A 15,209-nucleotide genomic window follows, 5' to 3' on the forward strand; every position below is an offset into this window, starting at 1 on the left:
CGCCGCGTCCCCCACCACCTTCCACTTCGCGGGAGAAGTTGTTGGCGCGAATGGATCCCGAGTCCCGGTAACGGATTCCCCAGCCCACCGGCCTGCCCGCCCGCGCCGTAGTCCGTGGGCTGCGATGGTGAGTCCCTGGGGGAGGCTGTGCAGCTCGGGGGCTTGGGAGAGTTTGCAGGCTGGGTGTGGACCGGGCACTTTTGGAATGCAGGGTGGGGGAGGACGGCGGTGCGGGGCTCCGAAGGGGAGCGAAGGCACGGAAGGGGCCAAAAATCTGGCACTGGTCGCACAGCTTTCCTGGGACCGCGGGGTTTCTGCTCTCGGCAGCAGGCTGCGCTCAGGCCTTTGGTGCTGCGCCGCAGTTTCACTTTTTTTTACTCTTGGGGGAAGGGAGGAAGGAAGAGAGTAAAGAAGGTGATTTGGGGGGCTTGGCGATAAAGTTGTTTTCCTGTTTGGCGTTGCCCGAAACCTCTCTTTGCGTCCTGCTTAAAGCATTGATTTCAAGCCCTCGTTCAAGGCGGAGAAAAATGTAACAAACTTTCCTTTTTTGTAAGTTGTGTTAGGCCTTGAACTTTCGTCATTAATAGCGCCACGAAACGCTCATCACAGAGCCGTTTGAGACCGAAGGCTTAGGGAGGATGCTTTATTTTGTTTAAATGAATTGGTAGAAGCCAAAGGGATAACACGGTTTACCGGGGGGGGGGGGGGGGACCCAAACCCTAACAACACTGGAGGTAAAGACAGATACAATATATCTGACAGCTGTCATCGCTTATCACCTGATGTTAAAAATAATCTTATAAAAACACACCTCTGTATAATTGTGCATAAAGCATATCAATTGAGCGTGAAATGATTATGCAGGTATTAAAACAGACGTTCATGCTGGTATGGAAATAGATACAGATATGTGTTTGAAATATTTAAAGGACAATTTATGATGATCTGTTAAGCCAGAATCTACTTCATAATCCGACGTAATTTTTTCAACTATTTTTTACCTTATCATAACACCAGCATCCTGGAGGGAAAATTTTTATGCCACATTGGGAAACCTTGCAGCCCTTAGTGTTTTTTTCTCATAAAAAAGGGATAAAATAATAGCCACCTTGCACCAAATATCAGTGTGTGAGCTGTTTGTTTTATATACCTTTCTCACTTAAACCTCTCAGCAATCTAGTTTTACGGATGCTGAAGGAGGCTTTTAGAGTTTAAACAGTTTGTCATACAACTAATAAGTGGTTGAACTAGAGTAGGAACCTCGGTTTTTCTGACCACTACATTATACTGCCTCCCTAAAATGATTATAATTAATATTGGACTTAAGGCACTATAGTATTGTGGAAAGTTGATGACATTTGGAGTCTTGAAGGTTAAGAGTAAGGCGATAATTTAGTCTTGCTCTGCCATTTGGTAGTTTTGTGGTGGTGGATTTTATTTGGTTTGAGTAAATAGCTTAACTTTAACTTTTTTAAGCTTGTGTTTTTCTTAACTGTAAAAAGGGGCAAAATATAGCTGTCTTAAGTGATTAGCTTGAGGATTAAACAGGGTAATATGTGTAAAGCTTTTTTTGTGGCACCTAGCATGTGGACGTATACTACTATGTGACTACCAATGATCTAATTTTATTAGGAAGGACTCTGGAACATTGCATAGTTTAAGGGTATCAAAGATGCCTCTGATGTTGTCAGTTACAGTGAACAATGGTTTATATAGTCAACTTTTGATCATTCAAGGACTTTAAGTTTTGGTTCTTTTCTATCTTAGTACTTCTGTTCGCATGCAGATGAAAATAGGGGTCAGATGAGTCAGTTTTGCTCTTTGCTGAAGGGAAAGGTCTATAACATAGATAAGAATTTTGGATTGCATTGGTATTTAATTTAGTCTTTCTGTCTCTAGTACAACAGTTAGCAAAACCCCAGACTAAAATTTGTTCAGTGTAGATTTATTGAACACCTAGGCACAAGTTATATTGTAATACAGTAGTTTTTAACTTTGGGTCACAGTTCCCTTTGATAGTGTGGTGAGTGGTATGCAAATTTTCTGCCCACAGAAATACATATGGGCATGTATACAACATTTAAGAGAATTTGCATATCTTCTGAAGCCCTTCCACAGACGTTTACAACTCTTACCCTGGGGGCTACATTTTTTTTTCTTAAATATTTCTAACTGAAGTTATCAATAAAGGGGTAAAATACTATATCTACAAAATCCAATACTCCGTAACATTAAAAAAGAGAAAACTTTATGCCCTGATATAAAGCAGTTGTCAAGATAATTTAGTTAAAAAACAAGGGTGTAGGACAGTATGTAAAGTTTCACTTTATGCAGAGAAAGAGAGAAAAGAATATACACACTTTTATTTGAAGTGTGAAAGGATATACAAGGAACTGATAACATTTGCTACCTCCGAAGATGGGAAATATGTGTCTGAGAGGCAGGATCAGAAGCAGACTTTTTTACTCTTGAATTTTTAACCATGTGAACATAATGTCTATTAAAGGAATTGAAACAAAATTAAAGATAAAAAGAATAGAAAAGCAGTCATGTCAACAATTTGGTTGCTATTAGAATTTAATAACATGCTCAAAATGTGAATGAAACCTGAGATGCCATTTTTAAGAAATCAGCATATGTAATTTGTTGGCTGGTATAATTTATTGAACATATGCATAAGGTTGAATTAAACACACATGAGACCTAGAGTATAGCCTGTTTGAAGAGCTGTCATGTCTAAATACATCTGAGTTGCTTCATGCCCCATTTTAGGGGATACCTTTTGCATTGAGTTTTACTATATGAATGCTCCCCCTGGACTAGTGCTGTCACCCTATTATAGTGTAGTTTTTGCCATATGTAGTCGTAGTTGACCTTTAAGGCCCCTACCTACCTCTCTTAGCTCTCTGTCTTTTGAGTGTATTGGGCTGGTTCTGTCTCTGCTCTTGTTCTTGCTATTTCATCTCCTTGTTCACATCCTTCCTCACATGTCTGCCTTTTTCTTATTACTCAAGCCTGTTATCACTTCCTCAGAGCTTTTGATGTTGATCTAAGAAACCATTGCCTAATCCAAGGTCATGAAGATTTATGCCTGTCTTCTTCTAAAAGTTTTACCTCTCACCTTTAACCTTGATCCATTTTGAGTTAATTTTTAAATTTTATTTATTTTATTTATTTTTTATTTTTTAAATTATTTTTAAATTTTTTTTCAACGTTTATTTATTTTTGGGACAGAGAGAGACAGAGCATGAACGGGGGAGGGGCAGAGAGAGAGGGAGACACAGAATCGGAAACAGGCTCCAGGCTCCGAGCCATCAGCCCCAGAGCCTGATGCGGGGCTCGAACTCACGGACCAAGAGATCGTGACCTGGCTGAAGTCGGACGCTTAACTGACTGCGCCACCCAGGCGCCCCCTAAATTTTATTTTTTATTTTAGAGAGAGAGTGAGCAGGAGGGAGAGAGGGGTATAGAGGGAGAGAAAGAGAGAATCTTAAGCAGGTTCCATGCTCAGCACGGAGCTGGATGTGGGGCTCCATCCTATGACCCCGAGATTATGACCTGAGCTGAAATCAAGAGTCAGATACTCAACTAACTGAGCCACCCAGGCGTCCTGAGTTAATATTTTGTATAGGGTGTGAAGTAGGGGTTCATGTTTATTCTTTTGCATGTGGATAGTTGTTCCTGTACCATTTGCAGACATTTCTTTTCCCATTGAATTATCTTGGCTCTCTAGTTAAGAATCAAGTGACCATAAGTGTGAGGATTTTTTTTTCTTAATTCTCTGTACTTTTCCTCTATCTATCTATCTATCTATCTATCTCTATCTATCTATCTACCTACCTACCTACCTACCTACCTACCTATCTACCTATCTACCTATCTACCTATTTACCTATCTATCTTAGTGCTAGTAACACACTGTCTTTTTTACTGTAGTTTTGTGGTAAGTCCCTGCCTGCCCTCCCCCCCCCCCCCCCCCCCCGCCCTTTGTGGTAAGTTTTGAAATCAGGAAGTATGAGTTCTTCAACTTTGTTATTTTTCAAGATTGTTTTGTGTGTTCTGGGTCCCTTGACTTTCCACATGAATTTTAGAATCAGCAAAGAAGCCAGCTGGGATTTCATAGTGATGATGTTGAATCTGTGGATCATTTGGGGGAGTATTGCCCTCTTAACAATAGAATGTCTTCTGATCCATGAACATGGACTATCCTTTCATTTGTTTACGTCTTTAATTTCTTTAAACAATGTTTTATAGTTTTCAGAGTATAGGTTTTACACTTTTATTAGGTTTACTTCTAAGTATTTTGTTCTTTTTGATGATATTGTAAATGGAATTGTTTTCTTAATTTCAATTTTGGATTGTTCACTGCAAAAGTGTAGAAACTTTTGTATATTGATCTGTATTCTGCAACCTTGATGAACTCATGTAGTAGTTTTAATAGTTTTTTTTCGTGGATTCCTTAGGATTTTTTTCTATATAAGATCATTTCATCTGTAAATAGAGATAGTTTTACTTCATCCTGTCCAATCTAGGTACCTTTTATCTCTCTGTCTCTCTCTTTTTATTGCCTAAATGCTTTTGCTGGAACCTTCACAAGTGTTGAATAGAAGTGATGGGAGTGGTTGCATCTTTTTCCTGATCTCAGGGAAAGCATTCTAACAACTTTTTGCTTTCAAAGTGTAAGACCTCAATATAGTTTTAAATACTTTATTCCACAGCTTGTCTATGCTGTGCTACCAGTTAAATCATTGTGTATATTAGTCAGATATATAATTTGTATATTAGTGTTTTTCAGGATAAAAGATTCTTATATTTGGACAGGTTTTGTGAAGTTTGTTGATAATCAGTTTCTTCTTGTGGATTTGGTGGTTGACTTAAAAATATTAATCAGAAATATCTATATTTCTTGGTTACTTTCAAAGTAGAGAAGTGAAGCCAAGATACATTGTGGCAACTACTCTACAGAGCACTGCCATACTTACTTTGCATAAAATCCTGTACCTTTCAAAGATAAGTGAACAGAGTGACATAATTTGTTTTCTTTTTGCATTTTTGATAGGCAAATATAACTTGTTTGTTGGTTGAGCTCATCAGCAGTGGAAAAAAGTAACTTGAAGGTTTTGATTATACTTCAAAGTAAATATATAGTGGCTTTTGTACTTTGACCTTCTAAAGCTAGAGGTCAGTGAAAGCTTACTTCTGTATGGGTTTAGGAGTATTTATTGCAAAAATTTTTTTCATCTCTAACTCTACTAGTGGATTTATATAATGAACCAAGTTGGAAACTTCTTGGTACAGGTAAAGGACTCTAAAAATGCAAGATTTTTTTTTTTTTTTTTGAGTACTTGGCAAAGTTGGGTATTTTGTCTTGGCTTATGTATGTTAAAATTGCATTTGGGCTGTCTACTAGGTGATGCTTCTCTCTAATAGTGTTGTAGAATTGTTAGTTACACCTTAAGGTAGAAAATGCAAGAAGTCTTTTTTTGCTTACGTTTAAGAGCATCTTAAATTTCAAAACTTTTACTAGAGAATATCTTGTTGGCATTCTCAATTTTTTTAATTCTGGAGTTGAAGTTAAAAAAGTCATGGGGTTGTTATGAGGATTAAATGAGTAAATGTTTTTAAAGTGCTTAAATTATTGCTTGGCACAGAGCAAGTCCTATTCAAGGGTTTATTAAAGAAGTAAATAAATGATGCCTTGACTCTGGGCATTGGCAAAAGAAAAAGAGGGAAGGGGACAATAATTGAGAGATAGGATGAATAGGTGGAGAGTCAGAGTGAGGAGGAAAAACAGTACCCAGGTTTCTGTTTTGGGTGAATGGTGGTGCTATGCATTGAGGTGGGGAATAAAGGGAGAGAAGCAAGTCCCACAGAAATACGAGCTTAGTTTTGGACATTATGGATTGGAGGTATCTTTGGGGCATTTGGACAGAGATGTATCGGCAGACTATTGGCTACGTGATATGGAACTTAGGGGAGGTGTGGGGTGGAGAGATTGAGGAGAGCTTTAGGAGGTATCAGTGTGTATATACTTGGTACTGAGGTTGAGATGGATGTGAGTTAGCTTGAGTGTATGTGGATCAGAAGTTTTTGATTTCGGATTCATGGAGAACCATTAGTAGGTTTCAGGGAAAACCCCTGAATTTTAGATTACACGCAAAGTTTTGTATGTGTGTGGGGTGTTTTTTGCCATCAGTCAGTTCTCTAGTTCTCTTGATACTAACTGGGTGTCCTACAGTTCAGTTTACTTCCGACACTATTCAGATTTAGTGCAGACTGCATAAGTTAAGGGGCTCAGTCCCACAAAGTGGCTCCCACTTCAGAAGCCAGTTACAAGCCCTAGTCCACCTATACTTCTGACTGACTGGCTCTAAGTCAGGGCTTTTCAGGACCTCCTCCTCAGGTTTGATAATTTGCTATGGTGGCTCACAGAACTCAGGGAAACATTTTACTTATATTTACCGGTTTATTATGTGGCTACAACTCAGGAACAGCTAAAGGGAAGGAGAAGGTTTGTAGGGTAAGATATGGGGGGTTGGGGGGTCAGAGCTTCCGTGCTGTCTTTGGGTATGCCACCCTCCTAGCAACTTGATATGTTGACCAACCCAGAAGCTCTTCAAATATCGAACCTTGCTTATTCAAGAGTCTTTATAATCTAATCTTCAGTCCACCTCTTCTCCCTGTAGAACTAGGAGTGGGGCTGAGAGTTCCCATTCTTGGCCTTTCTAGTGACCAGTTTCCATCCTACGTTGCCTCATTAGTATAAACTTAGGTGTGATCCAAAGGACTGATTGTAAATAACAGAAGACACTTCTGTCACTTAGGAAATTCCAGGGTTTTTAGGAGCTCTGTGCCAGGAACCGGGGACAAATTTTTATTATACTGTGTTTTTGCATATTTCTGTGGAAAATATTCATAGCTTTTGTCAGATCCACAAAAGTGTAAAAAACAAAACAAAACCCTGGTGTGTTTAGTGAAAAGACCACACCTCTGTTTACTTGGCACACGTTTTGGATATTAATAGATAGGCAACCTGTTACTGACAGCGTCTTATACTAGCGTATGTTTTGCAGGGACAGGAGCCACAAGGATAGGGAACTGCTGTACAGTGCCTGGCACATGGTACATTTTTAATAAGTATTTGATGAAGTACAAATAAACTTTATTTCCAATAAAAGAGAAATTAACTAGAATAGAAAATTTACTGGTATGAAAACATCTTTTCTAGCCCTTTCTACTTTAATCTATCGAACATTTTTGTTAAAGTTTATTTAAGTAATCTTTACACGCAACATGGGGCTTGAGTCTACAACCCTGAGATCAAGAGTCACATGCTGGGGCGCCTGGGTGGCTTGATTGGTTAAGTGTCTGACTTCGGCTCAGGTCACGATCTCGTGAGTTCTAGCCCTGTGTTGGGCTCTGTGTTGACAGCACGGAGCCTGGAGCCTTTTTCAGATTCTGCATTTCCCTCTCTCTCTGCCTCTCCCCTGCTTGTTCTCTCTCTCTCTCTCTTTCTCTCCAAAAAATAAACATCAAAAAAAAAAAAGTTGCACGCTCTTCCGACTGAGCCAGCCAGGCGCCCCTCTAATCTATTGAACATTTAATGACAATAAGTAATATAGCCTAGAGAAATACAGTATTTATTATGTGGTAGGTCTATTTTTTTAAATTATTTTTTATTTCCTTAAATATTTATTTATTTATTTATTTATTTATTTATTTATTTATTTATTTATTTAATGTGTAGTTAGTTATTTTTGACAGAGAGAGAGCAGGAGTGCGAGAGGGGCAGAGACAGAGAGGGAGAGAGAGAATTCCAAGCAGGCTCTATGCTGTCAGTGCAGAGCCCAACATGGGGCTTGATCTTACAAGCCTGTGAGATCATGACCTGAGCTAAATCAAGAGTTGGATGCTTAACTGACTGAGCTACCCAGGTGCCCCTATTTATTTTTTAAATGCTTTTATTTTTAGCTTTGAGAGAGAGAGAGAGCACGAGTGGGGGGGAGAGAAGCGGAGGGGGAGAGAAAGAATATCGAGCAGGCTCCATGATCAGCACAAAGCCCAACATGGAGCTTGATCCCATGATCCCAGGATTATGACCTAAGCTGAAATCAAGAGTTGGTTGCTCAACCTATTGAGCCATCCAGGTGCCCCACAATTATTTATTAAAAAAAATATATTTATTTATTTATTTATTTTGAGAGAGAGAGAGAGAGAGCAAGGGAGAGGCAGAGAGAGAATCCTGAGCAGCCTCTGCACTGTCAGTGCAGAGCCTAGTGTGGGGCTTGATCCCACAAACCGTAAGATCATGACCTGAGCTGAAATCAAGAGTCACCCAGATGCCCCCCAATTATTTGTTTTTTAAATTGAAGTATAGTTGACACACGTTCATTTCAGGTGTAGAAAATAGTGAATTGACAACTCTATATGCTGTGCTCACCACACGCTTAGCTGTCATGTGTCACCATAAAATGCTATTGCAATACCATTGACTGTATTCTGTATGGTGTACTTTTTTGTCCCTGTGACTTATTCATTCCATAACTAGAAGCCTATATCTCCCACTTCCCTTTGTACATTTTGCCTCTCTCTTCAACCCCCTTCCCTTTGGCAACCACCAGTTCTCAGTATTTATGGTCTTTTTGTGCTTTTTGTTTGTTTTTTAGATTTCACATATAAGTGAAATCATGTGGTATTTGTCTTTCTGTCTGACTTAATTTCACTTAGCATAATACCCCCTAGGCCCATCCATGTTGTCATAAATGGCAAGATCTCATTATTTTTATGGCTGAATAATATATATATGTGTATTATATTACATATGTAATATAATATTTATTATAATATTATATATATAATATAATACACATATGTGTGTGTGTGTGTGTGTGTGTGTGTGTAAACCCCATGTGGTCTTTGTTCATCTGTCGGTGGACATTTAGGTTGGTAGGTCTGTTTTAGATTTGAACTTAATTTCAGTCTTCATTGAAATAGTGTAAATTTGATTTTTTAGATCTGAAGTCAGCTGTAAAAAGTTGACTTCTGGATGAATAAAAACCATAATCAGACTATATTAACCGTGGTGAAAATGTCAAAATGTTGAAATAAATCATTAGATCAGGCATAAAGAGTTTTAAATGTTTCAGTTATTCCAATTATGCATGTTTGAAGGAGAACTTATTTTTTAAAAATCTAAATTAATTAATTTCCATTTTCTGTTTAATTTTGCTGGTGTTGGTTAGTACTTTTGGATCAGGTACACCTGAAAACTTTCTGTAGTACAGTATTTCATTGAAAGAGTAGTCTCGGACTCATGTGATTACACTTATTATGGCTTCAGAATTTCACACATCTTCCTCAACACAACCAAGAATAGAATTGGGCTTTTTCACTTCTTGGGAGCAGCCTCTTAGGTAGACTGAGCAGATTCCAGGGCAAGTAGGAGAGGCAGATACTTCCATAATCGTATGTTCTCTATTTCTTTTCCCTTTCTGTGCTTTATATTGTCTGTTCTTTATTTCCTGTGTTTTGCTTTATTTTCTAAAGACAGAAAGACCAAGAATAGAAAAGTAGAGTGAAACCTCCACAGAAACAGAGACTTTTGTCTGTTTTGTTTATTCCAAGCACTGAGAAGAGTTCGTGGTTCATAGAAGGCTCTCAGTGAATATTTGTTGAATGAATAAATGAATGAAGGAATAAAGAGGAATTTGATGCAGGTTCTTAAAATTCTTCCTGGATAGAACCTGTGATTATTTAAAAATTTTTCAGATCACACTTCTTTTTTACTCACTGGTATCTTAGAATTTCTTGAGGGCTGTGCTAGACTTTGCTGTATCATTAACATTGATTATATGTAGAGATATATATGATTTCTAAAAGATAACTAGTTTGGCGAAAACAAATTTGAAGAAGAGGAAATATTGTAGAAAGAGTGAAACTATTTTGTTTTTTGTAGCCACAATATTATAATATGACAAGAGAGTACCATATTTCAAGGGTTAATTATAGGTCAACTTTAATAATTTATTTCAGAATTAATACACAATAAGTGTTAATTTAATACCCACTTAAAATTTCTTAAAGTCAAAAACAATAGGTAAAGTCATAGCAAAAAATTAATCTCAATTAAAGATTATGTTAATACTCAATTTTTTAAAAACACATCTACCATGAGTTTCATTTTACATAATCAAGAACCTCTCTTTTGGAGGGAGCCCAGATGTAAAGAAATAACTGCTCATGTGTTCAACCGATACGTATAGTTTTAAAGCTTTTATTATTAAGTAATCACTCCCAGTGTGGGGCTTGAACTCAAAAGCCGCACACACACTCTACTGACTGAGCCAGCCAGGTGCCCCATTGCATTCATCCAACATTATCTCAAGTGCTGGCCCTGTGCTTGAGATAGAGTGGGGAGCTAGGCCTGCTCTATGGAACTTAACAGCAGTGCTTTCAAACTCAGATTTATATGACTATCAACAGTATAGTCTGGCTGGCTCAGTCGGTACAGCATGTGACTCTCGGTCTTGGGGTTGTGAGTTCAAGCCCCACGTTGGGGGTAGAGGTTACTTAAAAAAAATCTCATTTAATCATCTTAGGACTCAATTCAGGTGTTGCTTCTTTTGGAAAGGTCTCTGTGTTCGTTGTTCCTGTCTTCTAGTTTTGTGAGAAGCTCTGTCTTAGCATTCTTTTGTATTTAATTCTTTATATACTAATTTGACTCCTAGGTAGCTTCATGAGGGCATTTTCCTGTTTGTGTTCTAAGTCCCTGGCACAGTGCCCGCCTCTAAGCATACAAACTTGTCAGGAATGAGAAGGGAAATGCCATACTGCTAATTGTGGGGTATGGCTACTTTGCATAGATCCTTAGAGTTGTAGGAAAACTATGAAGGGGCAGTCATGGTCAAGTGGAAAACTGAAAGGGATTTGGAGGACCAGGTTCCGTGGTGGAGGTTTTTGGTGTGCCACCTTAATCCCCACAGGAATTTTATGAGGCAGGTGGTAACATGAGGAAACTGAGAGGCAGAGAAGTTATGTAATTCATCCCAAGTGTCTGGTACTAAATGGCAAAACTGATAGAAAGCCTTTGTCTGTCTTAATTCCACTTACTTATCTATAAAACAGAGATATTCTATTTGCCTTATATACCCACAGAATCATCAAGAGAGAGAAATCTGTGTCCAGTAGCTGTAAGTAAAAGCACATAAACTTGTTATTAGCTATCTGTGCTAAAATTTGTTTTAACTTTGATGTGATTTTTGCCTAAGTTTTTGCCTTATTTGACCTGAATTACTTGTTCAACTAGTAACTGTTGAAGAAGAAAATAAGAAGAATTAATTACTTTTTTTTTTTGGTCTCCCCAAATAAAAATAATGTTATTTCTTTTATCATTTCTTTTAGAAATGGACTTCCTGGGACAATGGATATGCACATTTAAAATTGTGACAAGTATTGCTGATTGCCTTCCAGATGAGTTTTTGTCCTCCAGTATACCAGTTTTTACTTTTACAGCAGAATAGTTTGTGAGCATCTGTTCCCCCATATCCTTGACAAATCTGGGCATTATCAGTCTTTTAACATTTAGAGAAAAATAATCCAGCTTCAATTTATTTGATTATTATTTGTGAAGTTGAACATCTCTTATTGTTTGTTGATTATTTGCATTTTTTATAATTTGCTTACTAGTAGCTTTAATTCATTTTTCTACTCAGCTATCTTATTGGTTTGTAGGGACCCTATATATATATACCATATATTGTAGATATTTTCAAGTTAGTTACTTGTATTTTAACTTTTGTTTATGGCATCTTTTCTTGTTATGTAGTCAGATCTGTCTTCCTTTATGGATGGTTTCTAGCCTTGATGTTATACTTAGAAGACGTTCCCTTTGCCAAGATTATAAAAGTAAATTAAAATCGGTTCCCTCTTCTACTCATATACTCAGGAATAATTATTTTGTGCATTCAAGAATGGTGTTTAAATTAAAAAAATTTTTTTAATGTTTATTTTTGAGAAAGAGAGAGACAGTGCAAGCGGGGGAGGGGCAAAGAGAGAGAGGGAGAGACAGAATCAGGAGCAGGCCCCAGGCTCTGAGCTGCCAGCATGGAGTCTGATGTGGGGCTTGAACTCTCAAACCGGGAGATCGTGACCTGAGCCAAAGTTGGGTGCTTAACTGACTAAGCCACCCAGGTGCCCCAAGAGTGATGTTTAGATCTATTATTTGGGAGTATGATTAGCCACTAGACTTGTTCGCCATTTCATGAAATGTTTGAAAACTGGGAGTACTAGACTAGGGAATGTTAATTGAAGGGTAAAGTGAAATCACTCTCTAAGGCCAAATTAGTGACCCTTGTCTTTTAGATGTTTATATACAAGATGGCTGTTCATATTGGAGATAATCCTAAAAGGTGTGAGTTAATTGGCTTTCCTTGTGATGAAAATTCTTTTCCAAAAGTTTAGATTTTCAGTGTGTATTGGGATAGATCAGAATGTTGTTATTTGCCTGTTCTGCTGCCATCAGAGTATAAGGGTGTGGGGAGTGAGAGAGTAGGATAGAATAAAGAAAAGGAAGAGAAAAGGGATGTGAATAGAAAGGATTAGTTAGGAAGGAAAGGTAACAGTGCTGAGGAGTATGAAACACAAAAGTCAGAGAGCCTTAATATAACCATTCCATTTCCTGAATTATATTTTGTTTTCTTTTGTGGTTGTAAGCGTTTGTGTGCCTAATACAGTTTGAAAACCAGCAGTGACTTTAACCTGATTATTAATACTCAGTTTTGGTATTTCCATGGTACACGTGTTGTGCTGTGTGTAAGGGTGCATGCATGCGTGCAAACCGTCACCACCATTTGAATGAAAAATCAGTTGGTAATTTTAAAAGTGAAACTCTGGTGTGAAACTGTCATTTCCTCCAGAAGCAATAAAGTAAATAGTTGTCAACCGCAAACCCAGTTTTTTGTAAGTTATATGGAAGACTGTGCCTTTCTTTATTGCCTATTTTTCTTTATTTAGCACTTGACACAAATGTCTTAGCCTCATAGGTGAAGTATTCATTCTGTAAACAATATTTTTTAGATTTTATTAGGATGGATTTGTGACTTTTCTGTGTTAAGCAGTTTACAAAAGAGAACATAAAATCAGAGAGGTCTATAATCTTTTAAAAGAAATTTGGTGTCTGTGTACCTCATTTATCTGCTTTGTTTATTTGCTTAGACACAAAGCTATTTTTGTGTGTGCATAACATGCTTATTTGGGATTTGTGACATTTTAAGAGTATGATATTTACTGCCAGGTTCTAGGAAAGAATTGTTAACTTTCTTACACCTCACAAAGTACCTTTAAGAATTTTTTTTGTATTTGAGAGAGAGAGAGAGAGCGAGCGAGCACACGAGTGGGGGAGAGGGTCAGAGAGGGAGAGAGACAGAGACAGAGAGAATCTTAAGCAGTCTCCATGCTCAGTGCTGAGCCCAAAGTGGGGCTTGATCCTGTGACCCTGAGATCATGACCTGAGCTGAAATCAAGAGTCAGTGCTCAACTGACTGAGCCTCCCAGGTGCCCCGGCAAAGTACTTTCAACAGGCATTTTGCTCACCACAATAAAGAGAGGAACAGGGAACAGGTTAAAAGGATTGAAAACTCAGGAACGTAAGATAGGAAGAGGAGAATACTTGGCTCTTGAACCCAGTTCTTAGGAATTCAGATCCTTATTCAGATCTCATTATTTTGTGTTCCTTATATCCTTGCCTGGGAGCAGAGATAATTGTAAGTAGAGACGTTTCAGTGATATGAAGGAATAATAGTTCATAAATGAGGGAAAGGGAAGCTTTTTACTGAGCCAACATTAATTATCCTCATAAAGTGTAGGTAGTATTAGTCCCACTTTACTGATGAAAAGCCAGATTAAAGTAACCTGCCCAAGGTCACACATAAAAAGCAGTGGAGTAGAGATTCATACTGAGGCTTTCTGATTCCAAGATCTATTCCTGTTCTCTACACCATCCGTGTTCAAAGGTAAAATCTAAAAGGGTAGGGAAGAATATGTATGCAAAAGATAAAAGTGAGTGATTTTAATTGTAAATTACATTGTAAATGTTTCATTATGATTAATTTGATTTCAGCTTAACACAAAGGGATAGAGCAATTAAAGAGAATATTGTAATACGCATAAAATATTTACTTCAGAATTTGGAAAAATCATATAAAGAAGAGTAACTTCAAGGTTTTTAGTTATTAAGTGATTAAGTTTTAAGTTATTAAGCCTTAAATGATCAGGGTTGTGAAAGGTATCCTTCTTTCAAACTGGAGTATAAATCCCATGGGCAAGGATTATACTCTTCAACATTTGTCTTCTCTCTCACTGTGCGGGGGGGGGGGGGGGGGGGGGGGGCGGGGAATGAATATGCGCATATGACTTGCCTCTTTAGTAATTATGCTGTTGTTAAGAACAATTTCATTGCTCATTTTTGTCCTGCTTTTGCCAAATTCTGAGAATTAATAACTATTTTTCATTAGGCGAATGGTTCTTAACCCAGGTAATTTTATCAGTAAACTTTTGCACATGAAAAGAACGCTGCTGCACATGGTGGAGTTATTGCACTGTGAAGAAATTGCTGAGGGCAAACCAGTGTGTGTAAGGTGTCCCCGTTTGCAAGTGAAATTCACATTTTGTGCCGTTAATGTTTGTTTATGCATGTCCATTTTTGCTTTTAGGATATTCGGAAATTCTTTGGGGTTATACCAAGTGGAAAGAAACTTGTGACTGACACAGTGAAGAAGAATGAGAAGACAAAGTCTGCTGAAGAAACTTTAAAAGCAAAGAAAGGAATAAAGGAAATCAAGGTCAGTTTTCCAGATACCTTATTGAATTGTATAAAAAGTTAAATAAATTCAGTTCCTAGACTTGATATTATGCGAGCCTGAAATGAATATAGATTTCAACTCATTTTGCAGAGAAAGAAGACAAGTATATTTCTAATTAATACAGCTTCCTGCATTCATTGCTTGTTTTCCTATAGGAGAGATGGAACCCTTTTCAGTTGTTAAAACTTTGTATTTTAAGACCAAAGTTTATTCTTAAAGACATGAGCCCCAAGTGAAAGGTGTTGGACTTCTGGTGAAGGAAAACTTTGGAGGAAAGCTTTATTCTTTCCTTGTCTTCCTTGGGCCTCAGAGAAGTTAAGGTACAGTGTCACTGTAGAGGGCAGGTGATGG

The 15,209-nt window shown here is 37.8% G+C and overlaps 1 protein-coding gene across 1 annotated transcript in view; it reads left to right on the top strand.

Annotated features, from left to right (window-relative positions):
- RFC1 (replication factor C subunit 1) overlaps window positions 1-15,209 on the top strand; it is an 86,986-nt gene continuing 71,777 nt past the window's right edge. Inside the window, exons 1-2 of the mRNA XM_047855456.1 lie at window positions 1-127; window positions 14,709-14,837. Coding sequence (XP_047711412.1) covers window positions 125-127; window positions 14,709-14,837 — 132 coding nt within the window. The 5' untranslated portion in view covers window positions 1-124. The remainder of the gene's footprint in view (window positions 128-14,708; window positions 14,838-15,209) is intronic.

The sequence above is a fragment of the Prionailurus viverrinus genome, chromosome B1 (genome assembly GCF_022837055.1).
Source record: "Prionailurus viverrinus isolate Anna chromosome B1, UM_Priviv_1.0, whole genome shotgun sequence".
Taxonomy (NCBI): Eukaryota; Metazoa; Chordata; class Mammalia; order Carnivora; family Felidae; genus Prionailurus; species Prionailurus viverrinus.